The sequence below is a fragment of the Bufo gargarizans genome, chromosome 3 (assembly GCF_014858855.1).
Source record: "Bufo gargarizans isolate SCDJY-AF-19 chromosome 3, ASM1485885v1, whole genome shotgun sequence".
Taxonomy (NCBI): Eukaryota; Metazoa; Chordata; class Amphibia; order Anura; family Bufonidae; genus Bufo; species Bufo gargarizans.
In genome coordinates, this window is record NC_058082.1 from 260257147 (window position 1) to 260284932 (window position 27786).

A 27786-nucleotide genomic window follows, 5' to 3' on the forward strand; every position below is an offset into this window, starting at 1 on the left:
AAAAGATGCAAACAGCACACCGTGTGCGGTCCGCTGACAGGGATTACACTGAGCCCTATTGGGGATAGCGTGATGCTAATGTCTATAACGCACTGCAGAATATGTCAGTGAAATCTAAGCGAGTAAAATAAAACTAATAAAAATCTATAGTGCATCTTTGAAGGTCTGTGCACCAGAAATGACATACGCTAACAAGGGAGCTGTCATTTATTACAGGTATAATTATGCCAGATACTGGCATACATTATAGTAAATGTGCTATCTAGGCCCTGCACCTCCAACTCCATACCATGCTTCACACACTTTGTTTTGGGTGCTGAAATGTGCTCTTCAGGCTAATTAACAATGTATTCTTGGTAGGGTTGCCACCTTACCCATTTAGTATATAAACCAGGTTAATAGCGGCAATAAATAGGTCTGGTTTGGGGACATGGCTTCACATGGACTAAGCATGAGTGAGCATGGAAATTGGTGGCGTCAGGGCATTGTCTGAGGTCTCCACGAGCAGTATAGATCACACTAACTTGATGGCTACATAAAGAAGCTAGATTTGCATTTCTGATGCGTTACTAATCCAATGAATTTCCAAAAATCACATTAGCTGGCATGCGATGCAGCTTAGCGACGGTAATGTGGACATGTGATGCCAATGTATATGAATGAACCATTAGTAGCCAACCATTTCCACATGAACAAAAAAAAACAAAAACAAAAAACACAACTTTAGTTCCTTCCCCTTCAATATTATATCTGACCCCTCATCATACGGTATAAACTATATCTGCTCCCACCCATCATTAACTATTTTTTCCCCCATCGCCTGTTAAATCTATTCATGATTATCCATTATAGAAATCCAATGGGGGTTCAATCTAAATGGGGGCCTTACACTGTGTTTATCGTCCACCATACATAACTCAATAGAGAAAGGAAGATGGTCCAATAGAGACCTAGCCTCATATTTAATCCATTTCAGATATTTTTTTTATTTATCAGGGTCAAATCTATCCTGGACATCGAGTTCCCAGATTTGCTTACACAGGAATATGCTCATTTCCCCTTCCCTAAATATCCCCATACATGCACAAACCCGGATTCTTGGCAAAAACGTGACAAAGGGGACCCTTGGGCCGAGGTATAAATATCTCTCCCCATGGAAATCCTGTCCTTTTCTGGATTAATAACACAGTTAAAGTCTCCATTTACTATGGAAGGACATTCAGGCCACTGATCCATAAAGTTAATAAACAATTAAGAATATAAAGAGAAAAGGGGAGAGGGATATAAATAAAAGCCAAAATACATACCGTATTTTCCGGCGTATAAGACAACTTATTTTTATTTTCAAAAGTCGGGGGTCGTCTTATACGCCGGGTATGCTCCGATCCAATGGTATATTCTAACCCCCAGGTGTTCCCATGGTGACGGGGACTCTTGCCTGGGGGTTAGAATATACAGGGCCCTGCTGCTCACAGGAGTACATTTATAAACTGTAATCCGTAACTTTAACTTTAATCAGCGCCTAGTGGAAGGTGCAGGCACGTGACGTCAGTGAGCGAGCACCGCCCACACTGCCTGTTACCGGAGCTGAGAGTAAGGTATCCTAGTAAACAGATGAGCGCTGGTTAAAGTTACGTATTACAGTTTATAAATTTACTCCTGTGAGCATCGGGGAGGGGGATCTGTGGATGGCACGGTTATGGGGAGGGGGATCTGTGGATGAAACTGTTTGGGGGGGGATCTGTGGATGGCACTGTTATGAGGAGGGGGATCTGTGTATGGCACTGTTTAGGGGGGGGGATCTGTGGATAGCACTGTCATGGGGGGGATCTGTGGATGGCATTGTTATGGGGAAGGGGATCTGTGGATGACACTGTTATAGGGAAGGGGATCTGTGGATGACACTGTCATGGGGTGGATCTGTGGATGACACTGTCATGGGGTGGATCTGTGGATGACACATACATATAGCATAAGATGCTATATAGTGTCATCCATAGATCCCCCCGTAGCAGTGTCATCCACAGATCCCCCTCCCTATAACAGTGCCATCCACAGATCCCAGTCAGTTCCCTGGACTGGATAACATTGTCTTGAAGACAGGGAGGGCTGGGCATTCAGGGGTAGTCTTATACGGAGAGTATAGCCCAAGCCCTATATTTTAAATTGAAAAGTTGGGGGTCGTCTTATATGCCCAGTCGTCTTTTACGCCGGAAAATACGGTAGTTTCCCAACTAATTTTCCATAAAAACAAATCTCCCCTGCTTATCAATGGAGGATGCCCGGCAGACAAAATCAATCCCTTTGTGAATTAATACTGTTACTCCTTTCTGATTCATTATCTATGATCTATATCTGACCTCTCATCACCCTCTATAAGATATAGGTGATCCTACCATCATTATCTATAATCTATACTTTACCCTTAATCATCTATAAGGTATATCTATTAAAGGACTGTAAATTTAAAGTCGGAGTAAAAAAGAAAATAAAAAAAGGTTGCATAATGTTGTGCTTCTTTGTACAATCATAACTGTGAAGGAACTTGTGTTTTTTGAGCTTCCCTAAAGTCACTTTCAGCCATATTATTCCCTGTTTCATCTGCATAGCGAGATGCATTTCTCTCCGAAGCAGTGGGTGTCTCCCTTCTGCCAGTACTGTATGCAGTAACCTCGCTTCCCATTATGTTTCTTTTCTTCTACGGAGTTCAGATATCTTATAAGGAGGGATCAATCAAAGTTACAGAAAGAAAGGGGGCTCACATGATCTTCAGAAGCAGTTTAGAAGCTGTTGTTTTATCAGGCTCAGGATCTCAGTTAGCTCTGGCACACCAACACTTCCTCTTAGCTGTTTTCTGAGTCCCTGCTACCAAGGACAAATCTTGCCTGACATCAGGCATGCCAATTAGGTGGAAAGCTTTTTTTCAGGTGGATGCAGGCATATTTTATAAATGAAGTGACATAGAAAATTGCTAGTTACACCATTCTCTAATAAATGAAATTTTGTCAAAGTACAGTGACTCTATGAAAATAGCTTATATAGACTAAAAATGATGATGATGGGGGAATTAGATATAAATTATAAATTATGATGGGGATAAATTGTACAACGATACAGTGGACTTTTATTGCTGTTTGTGTTAAACATAACATTCTCCATTAAAATGAAATAATTTAAAAGATATAAATTATAGATGATGGGGGTCAAATGGAGATTGTAACTGATAATGAGGGGGTCAGATATAGTTTATAGATGATGTGGGTCAGATATATGGTTATAGCAGTTTTTTTAATTTCTTATTTATTAATGTGTAATAACTACAATACAACAGATTCATCAGATGGGAGTCAAATTATTACAATACAAGAATAGCCAACAGGATCAAGTCTTATCAAATTTATGTGGACAATTCTTGGACATGTAAAAGAATTTGTAAAATGGCACATATACATTGCCTTACATATACATTTACTAAACTGAGCTAATGAGATTTAAAAAGGGACCCGGTGGAGATGCTATACCTAAAGAAAGCACACACACACATATACATATATATATATATATATATATATATATATATATACACACACACACACACACACACACACATACAGTATCTGTCTATAAAGAGGTTTACCAATGCATGTACTTCCCAGAAATTACATATACTAGCTACTGAGTTAGGAAACCAATCATATAACATATTAATAATGAGGATGTATCCACTCCAAGGGCCCCCCTCTGATCGGTAATGTTTCCATTGACAGAGGTTGCTTCTCATCTTTATTAGAACCTAACAGGTCATATATATATATATAGGAGCTAAGTATCATTTTGAATTTAATTTATCTGTCTGTTTTTTTGTTATTCCCTACGTCCACTGATTTCACATCACCTCCTGGTGAGCTGCTATCTGCAGCTGAAACGCGTTGGGTTTGTCTTTATTGGTTATACATGATTCCATCTGTATATGTGTTTTGTTTCCCCTGGATTTATTTATTTCCAATCCAGGTTCTTTAGTAGGGCCTTTTTAGGGCAATAAAGAGACTTAGGTACGGGGGCAGGGTGTCTCCACCATCAGGGGACATCCCTGGGCACAGGATTTTAGATCTTGAGGGTCATCTAGGGAAAGTGTCTTTTCCCATCCATCTACCCACCACCCCCAATTTTTACCTAGTCGGTACTTTATTGACCACATGTAAGAATTTATTCCCTTTTTTTAAGAGGAGTTTTTGTCCCAATGTATTTATCATATTCGGGATATCACTTGGAGCAAACCCTTTTGCTCTATAACCCAGTCAAATAATAAAGGTATCGTTTTTAGGTAAGCACGTTGAATTCTATACTCTTTAAAACTAAAATTCTGTACGTGTAGTCTATCTTCAATTGTAACTTTTTCAAGTCTGTTTCCCACATATTAATAATGAGGAATGCTTCAAAATTCTCTTGGAACCTAGTAGTCATTTCAAATTGCCCGATTTAGAAAACACATTTTCAAATGCTGTAGGAAATGATTACAAAGGAGCCCCCAATTTATAACCTTTGTTTATTAGCTGCATCTACAGATACAAAGAGCATGTCTGTTTACATGGATTTCAGTGGCAACCATGTAATCTTTCCATTCTGCCCCTGCAAGAGTAATTATCACTTCCTGCCAGGTTCCCCTACAGATCACAGCTGATTGATTATGTTCCCAGCAGCTTGATGCCCTGTAATTATTGTTGCATTCCTATACCCTTTTGCTGATTACAGTCCTTTTTGATAAGCAGTACTACTGTGACTCTGATGAAGTAATCCTTAGATATTGAGCGAGTACACCTAGTGTTATATCTTTTTTTATAAATAAAAATCACTTTACCCACTTTCCTGAACTATGTTTGAAGATTAGATTCTGCATTCATGCACTGAAATAGCTTGTTCAAGGTTTCAGATTTACAATGCTTTCTGGAAATGAGAATTGCATAGATATAGATTGGAATGAGCAGTACTACAGTGCCATGCTATAATTCAGCCAGGCATAGTTTAATCAGCTTTATTTTCTGATTTTATTGTTGCTGGAAGAAGGGATTAAAGAAGTCACTAACTTTAAAAAATTAAATAAATAAAATAATAATTTATATATATTTATATTATTTAAAAAAAATGCCACTACTTGAGTGCTGCCTTCTTTTTTTGCTTCCTGTCTACACTTGGGACCTTGGTCTCAGGTCCCTTAGGAGGATTTTTGCACCCACATACTGTTTTGTGTGCTGCTTCTTTTCTTTTTTCATATATATATATATATATAATATATATATATATATATATTAAAAATCGGTGGTGGTCTGAGTGCTAAGACCCCCACAATCTCTAGAAAGAGAGGATAGCATCTCTGCTTGCAGTTAATAGTGGATTTCACAGTTTATTCCCAGAAGATATAAAGTCCTAATCATGTGATGGATTCACGGGTGAAGGACTGATTACAGACAGACACAGTGTATATAACAGCTGTGTGTGTTAAAACAAGTTGTGCACCTTTATGTTCATGATATGACCAGGACAGATTTATATTCACTGAAAGTGAAAAGGGGGAAAAGAGAGGAGAAGATAACAGAAAAGAAGGAGAAAAAGGGGGGAAAGGAAGAAAAAGAGGGAAGAAAGAGGAAAAAAGAAGGAAGGAAAGGAAGGAAGGAAAGGAAGGAAAGGAAGGAAGGAAAGGAAGGAAAGGAAGGAAGGAAAGGAAGGAAAGGAAGGAAGGAAAGGAAGGAAGGAAGGAAGGAAGGAAGGAAGGTGAGGGGGAGCAGAGGGAGAATAGTGGAAGATCACTTCTGTTTTTTTTTATGGCATTTTTAGAACTCTTACCAGCTGGATTATCCCAATAACCCATAATTGTATGCAGTGGACTTACATTACATGACATGCACTCAATTTGTCCAAACACTCGTGTAGTGATGGAATGAAATGTTATTTTCCAGCCTCCACACTTTGTACATTCAGCCAAGCTGGAACATCAATTACAATTGCTATTATTAGATAATTACCAAAGTAAACAGAGAAAGCCCAGAATAGTTCACTGTTATATTATCACATCTACAAGACATGTTTTGCCCTAATGTTTATGATGAAGGAATATTTCCATCCAAATGTAAATGCAGACAAAGGGTAATCTAGGCCCCAAATCAGACTATAATCTCTATGAGATAAACCAATTAAAACATGTTTAAATATCTAAAAAATTAGATTAATATATATTTAATGGCATGCACCTGTTTCACTCTAGTTCCTCAACTTCGTATTTCAACATAAACCAAATGTACAGTATGCTTCAACAGCTCACGAAGATGAGCTCAGAAAAATTACTTTAACTTTGATGAAGAGATTCAAGTTTATTACCACAGTACTGCATGTAACGTGTGTTTATACACTGAGCAAAAATATAAATGCAACACTTTCGGTTATGCTCCCATTTTGCATGAGCTGAATGCAAAAGACCCATTACTCTCAAATATTGTTCACAAATCTGTCTAAATCTGTATGAGTGAGCACTTCTCCTTTGCAGAGAAAATCCATCCCACCTCACAGGTGTGGCATATCAAGGTGCTGATTAGACAGCATGAATATTGCACAGGTGTGCCTTAGACTGCCCACAATAAAAGTCCACTCTGAAATGTGCAGTTTGATCACTCAGCACAATGCCACAGATGTCGCAACGTTTGAGGGAGCGTGCAATTGGCATGCTGACTACAGGAATGTCAACCAGAGCTGTTGCCCGTGCAATGAATGTTCATTTCTCTACCATAAGCCGTCTCCAAAGGCGTTTCAGAGAATTTGGCAGTACATCCAACCGGCCTCTTAACCGCAGACCACATCTAACCACACCAGCCCAGGACCTCCACATCCAGCAGGTTCACCTCCATGATCGTTTGAGACCAGCCACCCGGACAGCTGCAGCAACAATCAGTTTGCATAACCAAAGAATTTCTGCACAAACTGTCAGAAACAGTCTCATGGAAGCTCATCTGCATGCTCATCGTTCTCATCGGGGTCTGGACCTGACTGCAGTTAGTCGTCGTAACAGACCCAAGTGGGCAAATGCTCACATTCGATGGTGTCTGGCACGTTGGAGAGGCGTTCTGTTGACAGAGGAGTCCCAGTTTTCACTGTTCAGGGCAGATGGCAGACATTGTGCGTGGCATCGTGTGGGTGAGCGGTTTGCCGAGGTCAATATTGTGGATCGAGTGGCCCATGGTGGGGTTATGGTATGGGCAGGCGTATGTTATAGACAACGAACTCAGGTGCATTTTATTGATGGCATTTTGAATGCACAGAGATACCGTGACGAGATCCTGAGGCCCATTGTTGTGCCATTCATCCACGACCATCACCTCATGTTGCAGCATGATAATGCACGGCCCCATATTGCAAGGATCTGTACACAATTCCTGGAAGCTGAAAACATCCCAGTTCTTACATGGCCAGCATACTCACCTCACATGTCACCCATTGAGGATGTTTGGGATGCTCTGGATCGGCGTATACGACAGCGTGTTCCAGTTCCTGCCAATATTCTGCAACTTCGCACAGCTATTCAAGAGGAGTGGACCAACATTCCACAGGCCACAATCAACAACCTGATCAACTCTATGCGACGGAGATGTGTTGCACTGCATGAGGCAAATGGTGGCCACACCAGATACTGACTGGTTTTTTTGACGCCCCGGTTCCAGTAAGGCAAAACTGTGCACATTTCAGAGTGGACTTTTATTGTGGGCAGTCTAAGGCACACCTGTGCAATAATCATGCTGTCTAATCAGCACCTTAATATGCCACACCTGTGAGGTGGGATGGATTATCTCGGCAAAGGAGAAGTGCTCACTAACACAGATTTAGAGAGATTTGTGAACAGTATTTGAGAGTAATGGGTCTTTTGTGTATGTAGTAAATGTTTCATATCTTTGAGTTCAGCTCATGCAAAATGGGAGCAAAACCGAAAGCGGTGCGATTATATTTGTGCTCAGTGTAATAGCTAAAGCAGCAATTCATATATAGCAATTTGCAACATATACTATTGGAACCATTCTTAGCCTCTCTGTTAGCTCACCAGCAGTGGACAGGATGTTCTAATAGCAACTGACATTCTGCTCACAACTGCAAGACAACAGGCGAGAATGCAACTTCCACTGCTTCCGCATTTCCAACAGTGAGATATTAAAGGGGTTCTCTGGGAATTAAGAAAATGAAAATAGTTAAAGATTACTTTATTATAAATATATTTCCAAATACATTTCATTAGTTATGATGGCTTGTTTTGTCAGGGGAAATAAAATGGCCGCCATCCTATTAGTACACACAAAATCTGTCCGGATCAGGAGGACAAGTTACTTCACAACAGTAAAGCTGCCTCATTCTCCTCTCTGCTCTGCTTGTCAGGGATTATGATCTTCAGCTGAATTTCTGTAGGAATGGAGCTCATGAGGAAACATGAAGTACAGAGAGGAGGGTGGGGGGTAATGAGCAGCAGCACTTGTGGGGTCGGTGGTAATGGAGACTGCATACATTACCACAGTTTGTCCTGTCCATCCTCTCTGTACTTCATGGCTCCTCATGAACTCCATTCCTACAGAGATAAAAGCTGAAGATCTTCTCATCTGTATTCGGGATAATAATCCCTGACAAGTAGGAGAGGAAGACGAGGCAGCTCTTTAGCTCAGTGAAGTAACTTGTACTGCTATGTGATTAGGACAGGTTTTGTGTGTACTAATAGGACGTCGACCATTTTATTTCCTCTAATAATTGCTCCCTAGGCACAATCAACTTTTTTTTTTTTACTAATGAAAGGTATGAGACTATATTTATAATAAAGTTATATTTAAGTATTTTTATTTTCTTATTTCCCGGAGAACCCCTTTAAGTAAAGGGTTGGGCTGTATACACACAGTAGCATCTGGACACGAGAGTCCATTCTCCTATGTGCAACAGAACCATAAGCAGTCAGTTTACCACTGTATTACATCTCTGTACAGCTCTGTATTATAGAAATAACTCTATCAACATCATTTTTTTCAGTTTTGTCTAGAATCCAACAAAAATATTCTGCATGAATTTGGAGGCATTCACATGTCTATGTAGTCTTCTATGGATGCTGTAACAAAAATCCATACAACCAGTTCCCTTTTGAATCATCAGATATTTTACTTAAAAACTTTAAAAGGGATTGTGTCACTTCAGCAAATGGCATTTATCATGTGGAGAAAGTTGATACAAGGCACTTACTAATGTATTGTGATTGTCCATATTGCTTCCCTTGCTGGCTGGATTCATTTTTCCATCACATTATACACTGCTCTTTTCCAGGGGTTATGCCCAACCTACAATCCTAGCAGTGGTGGCCGTGCTTGTACACTATAGGAAAAATCTCATGACTCTCTGGTGGCTGAGACTGTGGGAGCGCACATGGACCAGCGCTTTTTCCTAAAGTGTGCAAGCACGGCCACCACTGCTGCGCCATAGGGAGATTATAGTGAAAATGTATAATATGATGGAAAAATAAAACAAGCCAGCAAAGAAGGCAATATGGACAATCACTATACATTAGTAAGTGCCTTGAATTAACTTTCTCTACATGATAAATGCCACTTGCTGAAGTGAGACAGCCCGTTTAAGTAACTATGAAGTGCTTGTACATCATAAAACTCAAAAGGCATCCAGAAATTAAAACCAGTGAAGTGCTGATGAGATTCAATAGACCTGAAGAGTCCTGTTCACACTTATTTAAGCCACATTCTTATCAGTGAGATATAAATTGAGCTATAATGAGTGTTTAGGTGGTCAGAGCCCGTCAGCTGAGCTGTCTGACAGAAAGGGTAAAAATACAGAGCCTGCTACTATAGAATCTCAAGACTGTACAGAGAAAGGGGATAACATTTAAAAATCCTCACAGTCCTTTGACAAGCTGTAAGACAAGTGGTTGCAGCAGACGCCTCCCTGCTGTGCCCTGCCTGTAGCAGGACAAACAGATTGGGGTGGGACCCTTTTTGCTCAGTCCCACCCCAAGTCAGCTGGAAGTAAAAGATGTATCAGATCAGCCGGAGATTAACCCGTTTGTTCTTTACAGGATTTCTAAATACTATGTATAAACGATGCAGAAAATGACATGCAGCGAGGGCAAATTATTTATCTCTTCATTGTACAATTTCAAGCTAAAAGCTCAATTCTGGGTTTCCTATGTTTACTGTATTCAATGAGTCCCAAGAGCTGGTATAAGTGGTGTACCCTGCATAACATAAATCACTATGCAGCATGCTATTATTAAGAATAACAGTCCTTGTTCTCACTGTGTTATTACAATACACAAGCAAATGGAAAACAATGAGGTTAGAAAACCAAAAACATTTTCTGGCAGAAAAAAAAAAAACACACACACACATTAAGGGCTCATGCACACGAATGTATTTTCTTTCTGGGTCTGTTCCTTTTTTTTTCGGACCGTATGCGGAACCAGTATGTCCGTATTTCCGTTCCGCCAAAAAATAGAACATGTCCTATTATTGTCCGTATTACGAACAAGGATAGTACTGTTCTATGAAGGGCCAGCTATTCCGTTCCGCAAAATACAGAATGCACACAGATGTCATCTGTATTTTTTGCGGACTGAAAAATACATATGGTCGTGTGCATGAGCCCTAACCAAACTGTGCCCTTGCATCAGATTCACAGTTGGTAGCTTGACAAACGTTTTGAGCTTGTGTTCGAACAGTAATATAATAATAAAGCATATCATAATGATTATTGAATTCCAAAGTGGGATCCATGCACTAAAGCACAAAGAAAAACTTGCTATGAAATCTCACACCCTGTATGTCCATGAGGTGACAGTCCAATGTCAGAAGAGCAACCGTATAGATGTACAACTAAAGAGCATCATCAAAAACACATGTATATCCATAATGCACGCAACAAAATATCTCTATGGCTTCTCACAGAACATCTGAAAGTGTAAGCATTTTCCAAATAATGAAAGCAAAATATTGACACATGGATCAATTAAATTGATTTAATGGCTGCTAATCTTAAGCTTATGGCAAGTAAATGTTAGACTATCAAGAGGAGATAAGGAATGGTCTGGACCATTTAAAAGATTCCACCTTTCCTCAGCCAATTTTGCCAGTCATGGAAGAGAACTGGCTGCTAACAACGGGGGGCATAGACAGCTGGGGGGCACAGATAACTTTAGTCGTAGGTACTACGGCTAGCATTATAGATGACAACACTACAGAAGGAATTATAGAGTGCTAAGTGGCCAATATGGCTGTTATTAGAGGTCACTAGGTCTTTGGGCACTACGGCTGCGACAATATGCTGGCTTTTAGTGGTGGTATAGCTGGGGACACTATGACTGGCATTATAGGGTACTGTGGTTGCAGTTACAGTATGTACACTAGAACTATGATCATGATATAGTCTTCTTTGCATTATACAACCTATGGCTATAGACACTATTGAATATGGGCTTTATATCTATTGGTCCTACTGCTGGTATTATAAAAGCAATACATGTGGTTTTACCGAACCGCAAAACTGGAGCTTGTACATTACAACCAATAAATAATGGAGTTCACAGCGGTGACACCACTTTTCCCATTAATTTCTACTACTGAAGTCCAACTTGGAGGAGGAAACCATCCAGGTTTGGTCCTACCATACAGCTGGGGCCAACTGACCTAGAGGACATGAATATACTAATATACAGTAGTATAATTGTAATACAATGTGTTGGACACTGCTAGAACTTAATTTTACCAAATAAATCAAGACCCCAGAGTGAACTTCAATTCTGATGTTTATGCTTATTTAAACATATATATAATTAATCTAATATATAAAGCTGAGTGTATGCATGTGTGCGGGTATGTGTGTATGTCCGCTAAAGGAATCTGTACCGTCGTATTTACAATCACAAAATTTGCACACTGGTACATCAGGTATCCGGGAAGGTTTTAGACCAGGTCTCAGCTCTCTAGCACGAACCGTTCTTGAGATATTTCCAAAAAATGCATTAGCCAATAGAAGCCTTGTCACATGACCCTTATCAGGCAATAGAAGCTCGCAGGCCCTTAGTCTCCACATACACCCAGTTTTACACCAGGTTTCCATAACAACCCAGCCATTTTTCTTCACTGCTGTAGGTCAGCTTTAAAGGGGCAGGGAGCTGTGGGTGACACTGTTAAGGGAGTGGAGTGCTGTGGAACTCACAGTTCAGGGGGCAGGTAGGGTGGCCATTCAGGCCACTCTCAAAATCCGGACTTAAAAACCCCACTCCCAGGTCCCGCTAAGCCATGCCCCTGACTTGGTCAGGCCATGCCCCCTCCCACTCCACAGTCAACAGGGATTGAAACAATGAAGGTAAAAATTAACCAATGTCAGCTGCAGGGGTGGGAGGGAGGGTGACTTTCTCCCCGCAGCTCATGCTCAGACAGCACAGTGATGCTGTCTGAGAGTGAGCTGTTCAAAAGGACATCCCTGTGTTCGTCCAGGCCCTGCGCTGGATGTAGGACAGGGAGTTTGAAAGCTGGACTCTCTGGCCTAAAATCGGACCTCTGGCCACCCTAGGGGCAGACTGCTGTGGAGGTCACAGTTAAGGAGATAGTCCACTTTGAAGGTCAGTGTTAAGGGGCAGATTGCAGTCAAGGCCACTGTTAAGGGGACAGGGTGTTGTGAAAATCACTGTTAAGGAGATGGGGCACTGTGGAGGTCACTAATAAAGGGGCAGCCATTGTGGAGGCAACTGTTACAGGGGTGGGCTGTTGTGGAGGTCACTGGTAAGGGGGCAGGATGCTGTGGAGGTCACTTTTAAGGTGCCGGGCATTGTGGAAGTCTCTGTTAAGGGGGCAGGGAATGGTGGAAGTCACAGTTAGGGGGACGGCCCGATATGGAGGTCAGTGTTAAGGAGCGGGGTGCTGTAGAGTTCACTATTAAGGGAGAGGGTTATTGTGGAAATCACTGTTAATGAGAACTGTGGAGTTCACTAATAAAGGGACGGCCGCTGTGGAGGTTACTCTTAAAGGAGAGGGCGATGTGGATGTTACTCTTAAGGGGGGCAGGCAGCTGTGGAGGTCACTGTTAAAGGGGCGGGGTACTGTAGATTGCACTGTTAGGGCTTCTTCACATGAACGTAAGGCCTCTGTGCCTGTGCTGCGGGCAGCATGCGGCCGTTCCGCAATACACAGGTCACCAGCCTTGTGCATTCCGAATCACGGATGCGGACCCCTTCACTTGAATGGGTTCTCAATTCTGGAGCTGCGGTGTGGAACGGAACCCCACGGAAGCACTATGGAGTGCTTCTGTGGGGTTCCGTTCCGTGCTTCTGTTCTGCAAAAAGACAGAACTTGTTCTATCTTTTTACAGACTGCATTCATGTGAATGGGTCTGCGATTCGCATGTGGCTGCCCCGCAGTCGGTGCCCGTGCATTACAGACTGCAATTTGCGGCCCACAGCACGGGCACAGAGCCCTTACGTTCGTGTGAACAAGCCTTTATAGCGGATACTGTCGATATCTTTTAACGACACACACAAACATTAAATGAAATAGATTAAATATACCCGTGCGAAGCCGGGTCCTTCTGCTAGTTCATTGTAATACTGAAGCTGACAAATATAAGATTAACAGACAATATTTGCCCATTACAATATCATCTTGATCTGGTGTTACTTACATAATATTTGTCGTCACTTTGATTGTAAGCCAGTTTCACAACACCGTACGAGCCCTAGAAATAGAAAGATATTTAATATGACTGCATATCACATGCCAAACACTGTGGGTTTGCATTACGCATACGCAAGATAAGGCTTTGCCAGGTTTTCCGAGAGACTGGAAGCTAGAAAAGCTGCTGCTACAAAAATCCACAGAGGTTCCCTATTCAGCAAATGTAAATCAATCGCCAAATATAAACATAAGCAAAAAAATAGGTTGTTCTGAAGAGTTCAATGCTTTTATCATAGGGCAACATCTTTTTAAACAAGTTCTTTTGTAAGATTTCTGAAATGCTAGGATAACACTAGTAAAGTTATTGTGAACTGAAAACTGTGCAAAACAGCAGACCAGAGGTGCTAAAAAATTGGGACTACCCAGTCTGGCTTAGAAGAGGTTGGCAGCAGACAGCACCCCGACCATAATCCTACTGAAAACCTTTGGGAGGAATTGTAACACCACTTATGAGCCCATAACTAGCAGGTGATTTACTATCATTTAATCATCCCCTATATGTACATTTACAGAGGGTCATCCTTTGCTTTTTGTGGTTACTCAAGGGTCTCCAAACGTGCCCACTTAGGTCCTGACTCTAAGCATTTATCTCTTCTGTAGGTATCCTGCCAGAAGTGAATAAATCGCTGACAGTGTCAGACCACCAGAGTACTGAAAGATGCTCTGGTGGGCCCAGGCTTTGATATCACAGTGGGCCCAGAGGTCCAGGAGAAAAATACAAACTATTGGCTAATCACTTGCCACTAGGCTCTATTTCTTTGAATGAAAACCTATTTGACTTTATTGATGATATTGGGGTTGTCCACAGAATAATTTCCTCTGGTGGACTCCAGAGAACCCAGTCTGACACTGATCACCGATGGCTCTGTCTCAAAAGTAATAACAACTCTACAAACCACAATTTGTAAAGTTTACTTACAGAAAGGGCTTCAGGATTGTGTTTTGTATATTCTGTAACTACCACTGTAGCACACACTATACACTGAGTGCACAACTATTAGGTAAATATTTTGACCATATTAGCATTTTTATGCATATTTTCTAACTCCAAGCTGTATAAACTTGAATGCTTATTGGATTGAAGCATATTGGGTAATGTGCATTTCTGTAATGAAGTTGGGGGTGGCGTAAGTAGAGCAAGACTCTATATCAAAGTGTGCATAATTATCAGGCAGCTTGCTTTCCTCAGGCAAAATGGGCCAACATTCAATGGACTCTGAAAAGTCCACAATTGTCAAAGTTTAAAATAACTCCATAACATTTACATAACAACAAAAGCCCTTTTCTCACTCTAAATACCCAGTTAAAATATCTTCCACGTGCATTAAAACATTTACAACTGCATATGGATTGGACTAGGCTCTGACTGGCCCACCGGGGAGCTGGGGAAATACTCGGTGGGCCCCAAAACCAGCAAGCAGTGGTGTAGCGGCAGGGCACAGGGAGATGAGCGCTTCCATTGTAGAAGCGCTCATCTCTATAGTCATCTGTATCGCCGTTCTCAGGATAGCGATACAGATGGCTGCTGCGGGGCATGGGAGGGAGAGGCGTCCCCTTCCCAGTTTCTCTCATAGGCTGCAAGCACTAGGCCTGCAGCCCATCAGAGGCCGATAAAGGCGGCACACTGCCTGAGCCGTACAGCGCGGGATACAGGCCGGAAAAGGTCTGCATCACTGCCAGCATGATGGAGGTAAGTATAGGTGCTTATTTTTTTTTTTATATGAAACAATACAGGAGAGGAGCGCTGTGGGGGGCACTTTTTACTGGCACATGATTGGGTGGGCATCTATGGAGGGGCACTTCTTACTGGCACATGATTGGGGGCATCTATGGGGCACTTCTTACTGGCACATTATTGGAGGGGACTATGGAGGTACTTTTTATTGGCACGTAATTGGGTGGCACTATGGGGGCACTTCTTACTGGCACATTATTGGGGGCATCTGAGGCCACAAAGAAGGGGTATTTTATATGGTGGGCACTATGGGGGAAGAGGGGAGAGGAACACTATGGGGGCTTCTACTGAGGCCACAAAGAAGGGGTATTTTATATGGGGGGCTTTGTATAGGGGCATTTTATACTGGGACACATTATGGTGGGTACTATGGGGAAGGGGGAGAGGAGTACTATGGTGTCATCTACGGGGGCACTAAGAAGGGGTATTTTATACTTGCAAATTATGGGGGACACTGAGGGCATCTACTGGGGCACTATATATGGGGCATTTTATACTGGTACATTATGGGGGGCACTAGGAGGAAGGGGGAGAGGAGCGCGATGGGGGCATGTACTGGGGACACTATATAGGGGTATTTTATACTGGCACATTATGGAGGCACTATGGGGACATTAGCTAAACTGGGGGTTATTAAAAGGGGGTATTTTTTGCACTGGCACACATTATAAGGGGGCATTTTTGTACTGTCACATTATAAGGAGAAATATTACTACTGGGGGGGCATTATGGTGTGCTTTATTACTACTAGGGGGTCCATGGGGGAACATGATTACTAGTATGGGCCCTATGGGAGCATTATTACTTCTGGGGCACAGTGGGGACATGTTGGGGGCACTGCAAGTGCACTATTACTACCATGTGTGCTCTAGCAGAGAATTATTCCCATTGGTGGGACTTTTGGGAGCACTATTGCTGTAGGGGCACCTTGGCACAGTATCAGCTTACCACAATTATTTTTGGGGGACGTTATGTTTACACTATTAGTGTTAGGGGCACTATTTGCAGGGGGCAGTTATTTTTGGGCACTGTGTGCCAATAATTATTGAAGGGGGCATTATCAGGGGGACACTAGTATTATCAGGAGATTTATCTGTTTCTGCAGTATAATATTAGGGAGCACAGCGGCAGAGTATTGGGGATGGTAGGATGATTTGTCTAGAAGATGGGAGGATGATGGAAACGTAGTAAACTAAGATTTTTTTTTTGTCAAATTGCACAGACGAGAAATGGCTGAAAAATGGTGGTCTGGTCCAAAAGGAGAAGATGAAGAAAGAGAACATCTACATCAAAGGAGACGTCACTGAATGTAAGAGGTATGGGGCTCTGTATTACCCTGTATGTTCTGTAGTGATAGGAGGGTGGATATAGAATTTGTCCCACCCTGGCCCCAGACTTCAGGCCACACTGTGCATGTTCTGAAATATGGGGGCTCACACCCATCTACTACATTATCTGTACTCAGAGAGTTATCACTGTGTTATCTGTGGTGTTACACTGGATTGCAAGTAATATCTACAACAGTATCTTTAAAATGGGGCGTGGTCACAGGTTGGGAGGCGCAATACTTGGCTTGACCTGGGTGCTTGCAACCCACACTACGCCAAAGCATTTATGGTACCCCAGTCCGACACTGGATTGGACACCCCAAGAAGTAGATTGAGTTCATGGGGCTACGGCAAGTATGCATAGGAGAATGGAGGAAAAGTGGTAAGAAACATGGCACTGTAGGAATACCGTATACATAGAAAATTCTAAAACTCATAGGCGGAGAGTTATCAACTGGTGTAAAGGAAAACTGGCTTAGCTGCCCACAGCAACCAATCAGATTCCACCTTTCATTTTTCAGAAAGGATCAATCTGATCGGTTGTTATGGGCAACTACGCTGCTTTTCCTTTACAGCAGTTTGATAAAACTCCTGCATAATGTTTGCTGCATCTGTGAAGGGTTCAATGAATTTCTTGAAAAAAGCAATAACATCCATATTAGATTGCTTTGTCAGGAAAAAGATTATAGTGGTTACATGCAGTGGTGTATCTTGGTTTTGTGCTGCCCTAGGCGAGACTAAATTCGGGCACCCCCCTAATATAAATTTGACCCACCCCTTCCTGTCAAGGCCAAACCCCTTTCTCTCTAAACCCCACCCCTTCCTATGTGCCATCCACGGATCCCCCTCCCCTAAATAGTGCCATCCACGGATCCCCCTCCCCTAAATAGTGCCATCCACGGATCCCCCTCCCCTAAATAGTGCCATCCACGGATCCCCCTCCCCTAAATGGTGCCATCCACGGATCCCCCTCCCCTAAATGGTGCCATCCACGGATCCCCCTCCCCTAAATGGTGCCATCCACGGATCCCCCTCCCCTAAATGGTGCCATCCACGGATCCCCCTCCCCTAAACGGTGCCATCCACGGATCCCCCTCCCCTAAACGGTGCCATCCACGGATCCCCCTCCCCTAAACGGTGCCATCCACGGATCCCCCTCCCCTAAACGGTGCCATCCACGGATCCCCCCCTCCCCTAAACGGTGCCATCCACGGATCCCCCCCTCCCCTAAACGGTGCCATCCACAGACCCCCCCCCCCCTCCCCTAAACGGTGCCATCCACAGACCCCCCCCTCCCCTAAACGGTGCCATCCACAGACCCCCCCCCCCCTCCCCTAAACGGTGCCATCCACAGATTCCCCCCCCCCCCTCCCTTAAACGGTGCCATCCACAGATTCCTCCTCCCCCTGACGCTCACAGGAAAACATTTAAAAACAAATCAGTTACCTAAACTTTATTCATTAGTGATGTCTTTACTGTATACCTTACTCTGTCTTTCAGCTTCGGTAACAGCAGGCAGTGCGGGCGGGCGGCGCTCACTCACTGACGTCACGCGCCTGCTCCTCCCACTAGGCGGCGCAGGCGCGTGACGTCAGTGAGTGAGCGCCGCCCGCCCGCACTGCCTGCTGTTACCGGAGCTGAAAGACAGAGTAAGGTATACAGTAAAGACATCACTAATGAATAAAGTTTAGGTTACTGATTCGTTTTTAAATGTTTTCCTGTGAGCGGCGGGGCCCTGTATATTCTAACCCCCAGGCAAGCGTCCCTGTCACCATGGGAACGCCTGGGGGTTAGAATATACCATCGGATTTGTGTTTTCACGCTCTCACTGAGAGCGTGAAAACTCAGATCCGATGGTATATTATAACCCCCAGGCAAGCGTCCCCGTCACCATGGGAACGCCTGGGGGTTAGAATATACCATCGGATCTTCTGAATATACCGGAGGCGTCTGATGGGACAAGGGGCAAACAAGGCATTTTGCCGCCCCATTGGCAAGTGCCGCCCTAGGCAAATGCCTTGTTTGCCTCGCGATAGATACGCCCCTGGTTACATGCATCCTTCCTCTGCACGAGGTCAGACTAGTAACTATATCACACCTGCCTTACATCTGTATTCCTCTTTATCAGCTTAGCATGAAACTAATAGCTAAAGCTGTTGGACTTGTATTTTACCCATTTTAAACTTACTATGGTAACTGTATAGTGAAATGCATCAAAACTGTTTGCATTGCAAATCTTTGAAATCTTTGAATGAATAGGGGGACATAGCCGAATTGGTGGTGTACCCCTCATGGTGTAGTTGAACCATATTTCTATCCCCCCCCCCCCCCCTTGTATCTTGTTTGTATTATCTAGGTTCCAGGGAGGCTTAACTCTCTGTGGGTCAAGAATTTCATTGGTGGACCGTGTTGCTGTCCGGCATCTGGGCAAAGGTGTATTTTTTAAAATATGGCAACATTGGTCTACAAGAACTTCAGCTGGAATATTTGTACTATAAATTTTGGCACTTACCATTAGCGTAGGTTTGTCGGCGCTGAGGAGCTAAAGAAGAACATTCCGCCCCTCCATTTTTTTTTTCTTGTCTATAGTCGTGGTCTTTTTAGTGAGGGGTTAGTCGCCATGACACGGTAAGAGATGATATTACATTTAAAGGGGATGTCTGGGTTCAGATATGTCTGGGTGTTATTTTTACAATAACACACTGCCGGGCGGAGGCTTCCGCCCAGCAGAGTATTCAGTGATGTCACCGTTTTACAGGCTAGGGCAGCGCTAAAACCCGCCCATCAGTGACAGTGACGTCACCGGGCTCACTGCTGGGCGGAAGCCTCCGCCTGGCAGCCCTAAGGAGAGCCCCGTACGTCACTGAACTGCTGAAAATGCCTTTGCCCTGCACAATTCAGCGCAGGGCAAATGAGAGCATCAGAGCATAAAATGCTCCAATGCTCTTGTCAGGGGGGCTGCCTGGGTAAAATTCTGAGTATGTCCGGGTTCAGCTCTGAACCCGAACAACCCCTTCAATATGTCTGATGGATGTATTCATTATTGGCTTTAATTATTTATTTAACCGTTGTAATAACTGGTTAACCCTTTAATAAAGTCCCGCGGCCTGGTTTATCCATATACAATTAGCATGTATTTATTGGGTTGTTACATATAGGGATGTGATCATGTCATAGATTAGTGGTTAAGTGTATGGTTTTGAGTTCGCGAATATGGCTATTCATGTTTACACGATTTTTCACCAGAACTAAACCGCACGGCTGGAGAACATTTAAACTTAACCAAGCAATAACGAGATGTGGACTCATGGGATTTGGAGACAAAATATGGCCTCTAAACATATTCATTTTGATTATACTGTATATCAAATAATATATTGTAGTAAATGTCACCTCTCCTGGGGTCCTAAAATGATACCGCATTCACATGAATGGTTTTTAAACCATCATTCTGGCCGCTAAATGTTGCTAGGCACCATGCTAATAATACAGAACATATTTATTGCTTCCTCTACGAGACATCAAAGATCGAATGCACTCTGTCAAAATGTGGCTGCATACTAAGTGCAATTTATTTTTCCAGGCAGCCATGTTTCAGCAGGTCAACAATGATTCAATATACAAACCTGACCCCGGTCCGGTGCTGCAAAGAAAATTCCCTATAAAGGTTTGTTTTGACAGCCATTCTTAATAGTGTCCCATCTTCTCATCCTGTACCCATTAGTTTAGGGGGTTACGACATTTTTATGGGACAAATACATTGGAAAATGTATCTTTATAATTTAGAATTCCACATACATACTATCCAATATTAACATGTGACTGACATTCTATCAGTTAAAAAACAGTTAAAATACAACAGGCTATGGCTTTTCATTGCGCCATAATCGTCTGGAATTACAATTAACTGCTGATATCAGTTTGCCTCTTTAACTAAAAGAAATAACAGTTTATTATCAAGCATGATGAGTGTAACCATCTTTATAACCAATTATTAACGCAACACTATGTTATAAATACATCCAGTTGACCAATATATACCAGTGTTATTGCTCAAGGACAATGATAAGATAAAGTTGCCTGTGACATTAAAATCACTATTCTGCATTGCAAGAAATGTAATTCATATGTGTCGCTATTTTCTGATAGCATATTAAAGAGGACCTTTCATGGGTCCAAACATTATAAACTACGTATCAGGATATGTAGGGCATAGTACAGGGATCTAACTGCACTTACTTTTTTTTCTGGGCGCCGCTCCGTTCGCCAGCTGTGGCCCCCGTTGTATTCTCCCACCTGGTATGCTAATTTTAACATCCATACAGGGATGCCCCCCCTCCCTGGCTGTACCGCTGTCCAATCGCAGCAGAGAGCGTCACAGCCAGGGAGAAAAAACAAAAACCTCACCTTCTCCCTGGCTGTGATGCTCTCCGCTGCGATTGGACAGTGCTACAGCCAGGGAGGGGGAGCATCCCTGTATGGATGTTAAAATTAGCATACCAGGCGGGAGAATACAACGGGGGGGGGTCACAGCTGGCGAACGGAGCTGCACCCAGAAAAAATAGTAAGTGCAGTTAGATCCCTGCACTATGCCCTACATATCCCGATACTTAGTTTATAATGTCTGGACCCATGAAAGGTCCTCTTTAATAGTGAGTAGAATGAGCTTGTATGTAAGTTAAAATAAATTATTTCATTTTCTAAACCCTTTAATGTAGCCTATTTGGCCATATGGACCCATAGAGGTCTTTTATCTATGAGCCAGAGAGGAAAGCCACTCAATCAATTTTCCAGTTTTTGCTCTGGTGGACCCAGAGAGGGAGATATATCAAGACTGGTGCATCCATCCGCTAGTCCTGATCATCCTGCACTGGCGTGAGAGGCACCTACCGTAATTTATTTAGAGGCAGAAGCATCTCTGCCCTGCACCAGAAACTGAAGTCTATGCCAGCTACTTCAGCTAGAACTTCCACGGCTTTCTGGCAAAAGTTATAGTAAATGCGGCGGGCGGTGTTAAGTCCCGGCCACTTCTGCTAAGCCCGCCCCTTTCGCAGCACTTCAGAAAAGTGTCAGGAAGCCAAAAAAATTGCAAACTATGGCAAACATATGGTGTGCCCCATAACGTGCGACTTTTTTTAAACCACAATAGTGGCTTAATTAGCTTAATAAATGTCCCTTAGTTTTTTCATTTCATTGGCAATTCATTTTAATAGTTATGCAGGAGAAATGATCAGTCAACACTAGCTTTCATCCAACATGTTGACGAATGGGACTAGAGTGAGGCAATGGGGGACTGAAGGAGACAGAGCCCCATGGTGGGAAGCAGGTATATATGCTTCCCCCTGCGAGTCCAGCAGCAGGGGATGTGGATGAAAGGCTCCTGAAGGTGGACAACAAAGGAAACATTTTAACAGACCGTAAAAACTAATCTATGAAGACCTATCCAGAAAGCTATACAGAAATACTGAACAAAGCTAATGTTTTAATTACATCAGATAAGGCTACTTTCACATTTTTGGCACAACTCTCTGGCAGGTTGTTCCAGAAGAGAATAGCCTGCTGGAGTTCTCCTGATACGGCACTGCCAGATGTTACCCTTGACTATAATGGGGGTCTGGCGGAGAACCAACCGCTACCCAGCAAATATACTGCATTTCAGCCAGACAAAAAACGTTGCACACAATGCTGGAACACCCTGTGGGAGGTCTGTGCCCCAACTGCGAAAGCGGTATGTGTGGTGATACATTCTGGTATTGGGTCATATCCTCGTCCAGGTCCCCTGCCCAAAGTCAGGTCAGGAGATTGTAGCCATAAAATCAGTAAGATGGAACCACTTCACAGAGACCAGAGACCCGAGACCCGTATCATAAAACCTGAAGATCGTGTGACCTTTCACAGAGCAGACCCGTTAGAGGTGTCAGGAAAAGGCTAGCATCCTCTTCAGCTGATGTCGCACAAGAAACCCCTATCTTGCCATATACATCAAAGAGATACATGGCCTAATCCATATTTGGTCCACTTGCTTCCTCCTGAGAACTCAGGCCATGTATATGCTTCCATGGTATCAAAATCAAATAGATCCCAGCGCAGTAAGGCCTCTTGCATATGAATGGTTTTTTTTTTCCCCGTTTCTGTTCCGTTTTTGTGGATTCAGATTGCTGTCCGTATGCGGAACCATCCATTTCAATGGTTCCACAAAAAAAAAAAAACTGAATATACTCCGTATGCATTCCGTTTCCGTATTTCTGTTCAGCTAAAAGATAGAAATTGTCCTATTAGTGCCCGCAAATAACGATCCGTGGCTCTATTCAAGTCAATGGATCCGCAAAAAATACAAAATGCATATGGAACACATCCGTATGTCATCCATTTTTTGCGGATCCATGCCCACTTCGCCCATGTGTATACTGTTAAAACACAGTGTACATTACACATTCATGATTAAAAATGTTATGTTTCTGTTTGCGATCTGCAAACAATGGATCGCATACGGTAACCATACAGAGATTTTTTGCGGAACTACAGAACGGAAACAAAAAAACTGAACAATGGATCCGTAAAAAACGGACCGCTAAATACTGAAAAAAACATACAGTCGTGTGCAAGAGGCCTAACAGGGAGTAATTATATAACTCCGCCATGTTTGGTAAGCAAGTGTGCGGGACATTACAACGGAGTGGATGGAGGTAATCTGAAGTTGCTTGGATAAAGGCCCGAAAAGATATTTTAATCTATATTTTAAAGAATAAACAAACCACACATACTTGATCAAACGATTCACGATGCAGTGTTCAACATGATTGTATGTAACTAATGTCTTATCACAATGATTCTAGATAAAATAATCCTGACCCATATCTCTCAGTAGATCTTGATATGTGTAGACAAACTGCATTATGACCCTCATTTAAGACCTTATGCGTTAAGCTTTCTATTACGGAGAGACGAGAAGAACCAAAATACGATTATTCAGATGGCGCAGGGCCAAGGGGACTGGAGTTCTGCAGTCAAGGAAGTTCTTGCTGTGGACTTTTTTTTAAAAATCGGTAATTGTTCGTAGGAGCTTGCCAAAGTAGAGCATCATGCGAATTGATTGCTAGCTGGTTATCCTCATTACCTAGCCAGCTTGATGCATATTCCAGATGCAAATAAAAGAAAGCATTGGCAGAAACATACAAGAATGTTCAGATTCAGAGCTGCGTAGCAATTACTTTTCCTGAAGAAAAAGCAGGAACAGATCTCAGAGACCCGTCATTTATAGGTCATTAATATTATTTATTAGTATGTAATAACCAAATGTAGTGGTATTTTAGGCGTCTGTAGCCTCGTTCTGATCAACACGAGCAATAGATATAATTAGTGTTGCTTTGTGCATGTGCCGAGTGTCAGGCCTCGTTTTTGATATTGATGATGTTGACTTCCTGACATGCGTTCTGCTCTATTAGGTACACCGATTTTTTTGTGGCACTATTTGCAGTTTACAACACATGCAAGTGAATGGTGTATAATTACTATAAATAGTGGATTCATTACTTTATCAGTCAGGGGCAGACTGGGAACTTACAGACTGGGAAAAGTGGTCTGAAATTGACAGAAGGCGGGGCCACAGAAGTAGGCGGGGCCAGCAATACCATAGTGTAGGACAAAATACCACCCCAGCAGAACCAAATACCACAGTGCAGCACAAAATACTGCTGTAGCAGAACCAGATACCACAGTGCAGCACTAAATACTGTCTCTGGGAAACCAAATATCACAGTGTAGTACAAAATACTGCCACCCGCCCAACAGTATGAATCTGTATCATTGTCCTGAGGATGGCAATATAGGTGAATTCAGGAGGGCATAAGTGCCTGATGCTCCTACATTCATTAATGCTGAGAGCATTAGGAGGAGGGATTAAGTGGCCACCTGGGAAATTTCCTTGTAGAGTCTATGGTCAATCCGCCCATGGTATCAGTTACCCCTGAGGAAGTGTTTTCCCCACAGAATTCCCATTGTGAGAATTCTCTTTATTTTGTTTACTCTATACATTTTTTTCTTTTATGTCACATTCATTATTGTTGGCATTGGCACTTTTTTGTATGCTATTGAAGCGGTTCTCTTTATTATAACAATATAGCCTTATTAAGGGTGTATGCTGTTTTCTTTTTAGGTATTTTTGCTCCATATAATTTTGGAACCTCTTACATGGATGTATTTTATTGTTCTGAATTGTCTAAAGTTAGTATTTTAGAGTTTTTTTTTACATCTATTAAACTTATTTGGACTTTGTATATCTTGGTGTGCTCCAATTTCATGTGTCCTTTTAGTGTTGACTAATAGTAAGGCTGTTAACAGCCTGCATTTGTGGGAGAGGCGTCTGGCTATTTATCCCCCTACCTGCCGCTCAGCCAGGCGCCCGAGCCTCACGCATTCCTGCGGTATCACGCTCCCTCCCCTCTGATCCGAGACCTTCCTTCCAGTTTCTGCGCACACGCATCGCCGGCGGCTGAACCATCGCCCTCCTCTCCAGCCTTCCGGGTAATCGAGGCACAGCTGGCTCCGACATAGCTGTGCCTCACGTCTGGGCTCCTGCCCCCTGGTGGTACAAGTCAGGTGCCGCTCTCCCCAAGCCTAGTTCCGCTCGCTGGATTCCGGCAGCAGGGTCGGTGAGCTGCGTCCTGGTTCACTATTTTGCCGGTCACGTGCCGCGCAATTGGGGGTGCTAAGCGAGTTTCACTATGGGTAGACAGTGTGGTGCTCACATTTCGCCACCCATGCACTCTCCTTATTTTTGTTTTCTACAAATTTTCAGCACAAGTAATTTTGGCATTGTTCTGGTTCTGTGATGCAGGCAGCGCGCCCACTTTTTCGCTCGTGACCTCTGCCAGCTTGCTCAGGGGCCCTGCAGAGCTATGGTTCCCTCCGTGGGCTCTCACCGGATTAGCTAGGGGTCACAGCACCCGTCCTTAAAATCATGTGCCCTTTTGATATGCGGTGCACAATCCCCCAAAAAAAAAAAAAAAAAGAAGAAGAAGGGGGGGGGGGGGGGGAATAAAATTCCATCAATCAGGGGGGGGGAGGGGATCGATTCTCAACAGTCAGTCCACCCTCGTCGCTGCCTCAGCATCACACATTGCCAGAATTTGCGCAGTGAAGTGGGTGATACGTTACTGTTCATTTTTTTTCTATCTCACTCTGCTTCAGTCTCTGGATCCTCCCACATTGTCGGGGTCCTCTGGATCATCCGGGGTTTCAGTGCCCTGTGGTTCACCCAGGGCGTCACGTCCCTGGTTCGGCTAGGTTGTCACTGTCCCTGGATCGCCCAGGTTTTCCATGTTCCTGGATCGCCCAGGTTGTCAGTGTTCCTGGATCGCCCAGGTTGTCAGTGTTCCTGGATCGCCCAGGTTGTCAGTGTTCCTGGATCGCCCAGGTTGTCAGGGTCCCTGGATCGCCCAGGTTGTCAGGGTCCCTTGATCGCCCAGGTTGTCAGGGTCCCTGGATCGCCCAGGTTGTCAGGGTCCCTGGATCGCCCAGGTTGTCAGGGTCCCTGGATCGCCCAGGTTGTCAGGGTCCCTGGATCGCCCAGGTTGTCAGGGTCCCTGGATCGCCCAGGTTGTCAGGGTCCCTGGATCGCCCAGGTTGTCAGGGTCCCTGGATCGCCCAGGTTGTCAGGGTCCCTGGATCGCCCAGGTTGTCAGGGTCCCTGGATCGCCCAGGTTGTCAGGGTCCCTGGATCGCCCAGGTTGTCCGTGTTCCTGGATCGCCCAGGTTGTCAGTGTTCCTGGATCGCCCAGGTTGTCAGTGTTCCTGGATCGCCCAGGTTGTCAGTGTCCCTGGATCGCCCAGGTTGTCAGTGTCCCTGGATCGCCCAGGTTGTCAGTGTCCCTGGATCGCCCAGGTTGTCTGTGTTCCTGGATCGCCCAGGTGGTCTGCGTCCCTGGTTCGCCCAGGTGGTCAGCGTCCCTGGATCGCCCAGGTTCTGTCTTCGTTTTCTAAAGCCACCCTTCGGGGTATTCAAAAGGAGGGGAAGGGATCCGTGAGCCATAGGCAACCTGTGTCCGGTAAATTGTTCAGGGATCTTTCTTCGTCATTGGATGGTAATCCTTTTGGGCCCTTCACTAGCCTGATTTTGAAAGCGGCCATGTATCTCACCTTTTATGGATTCCTCCGGCCTGGTGAGGTTCTGGCGGGTCCAAATCGCCATAACCATCCTCTGATGCAGCATCGGTTATGGGGCCAGGGCCATTACACTCCCCTGCTACTTTCCACCAAAACCATTCAGACGGGACCCCCTTCCGAGGTTAAATTCTATCCCACGTTGAACGATTGGTGCCCAGTTCAGGTGCTGCATCAACTGCTAGCCCTCATCCAAGGTTCATCACCAGATAGCCCGCTCCTGCCACACGCAGGCAAGCCTCAGCACCCTCAGTTTATATCTTTCATCCGTGCCCTCGCCCAGGGTCTCGGGCCACTCATGTCGCTAGGGGCAGCCTTCGCTGCTCCTCGGCATCAGGTGCCAGCTCATGTCATCCGGTTCATGGGTCCTCCTGCTTTACTAGGGATATGCCCAATCCTCAAGTAGAGATATCTTGTGCCTTTCGATCACTGGCTTTGTAGTTTGCAATAAAGTGTTGTACCTAACTGATGTTTTTTGCCCCCTTTTTTTCACTGGTGTACCCGCGCCCGTGGCTCCCGGCACAATTCAGCCACTATGTTCAGGGCAGGTTTCTCTGCGTGCGCCGGCGTTGTCCTAGCCCTGACCATAAATAGTAAGGCTGTTAACAGCCTGCATTTGTGGGAGGGGCGTCTGGCTATTTATCCCCATACCTGCCGCTCAGCCAGGCGCCCGAGCCTCACGCCCCTCCCTCCTGCCCTTTTTCTCAAAGCTCCCTTCAGGTATGCCCCCTTTTTTTCACTGGTGTACCCGCGCCCGTGGCTCCCGGCACAATTCAGCCACTATGTTCAGGGCAGGTTTCTCTGCGTGCGCCGGCGT

The 27786-nt window shown here is 44.0% G+C and overlaps 1 protein-coding gene across 2 annotated transcripts in view; it reads right to left on the reverse strand.

The window, feature by feature from the left end:
• The window catches only part of CAMKK1 (calcium/calmodulin dependent protein kinase kinase 1), a 245382-nt gene that overhangs the window by 108737 nt on the left and 108859 nt on the right, over positions 1-27786 (reverse strand). For both annotated transcript variants that reach the window (XM_044285140.1, XM_044285139.1), the window contains exon 4: positions 13693-13746. In XM_044285140.1, coding sequence (XP_044141075.1) covers positions 13693-13746 — 54 coding nt within the window. The remainder of the gene's footprint in view (positions 1-13692; positions 13747-27786) is intronic.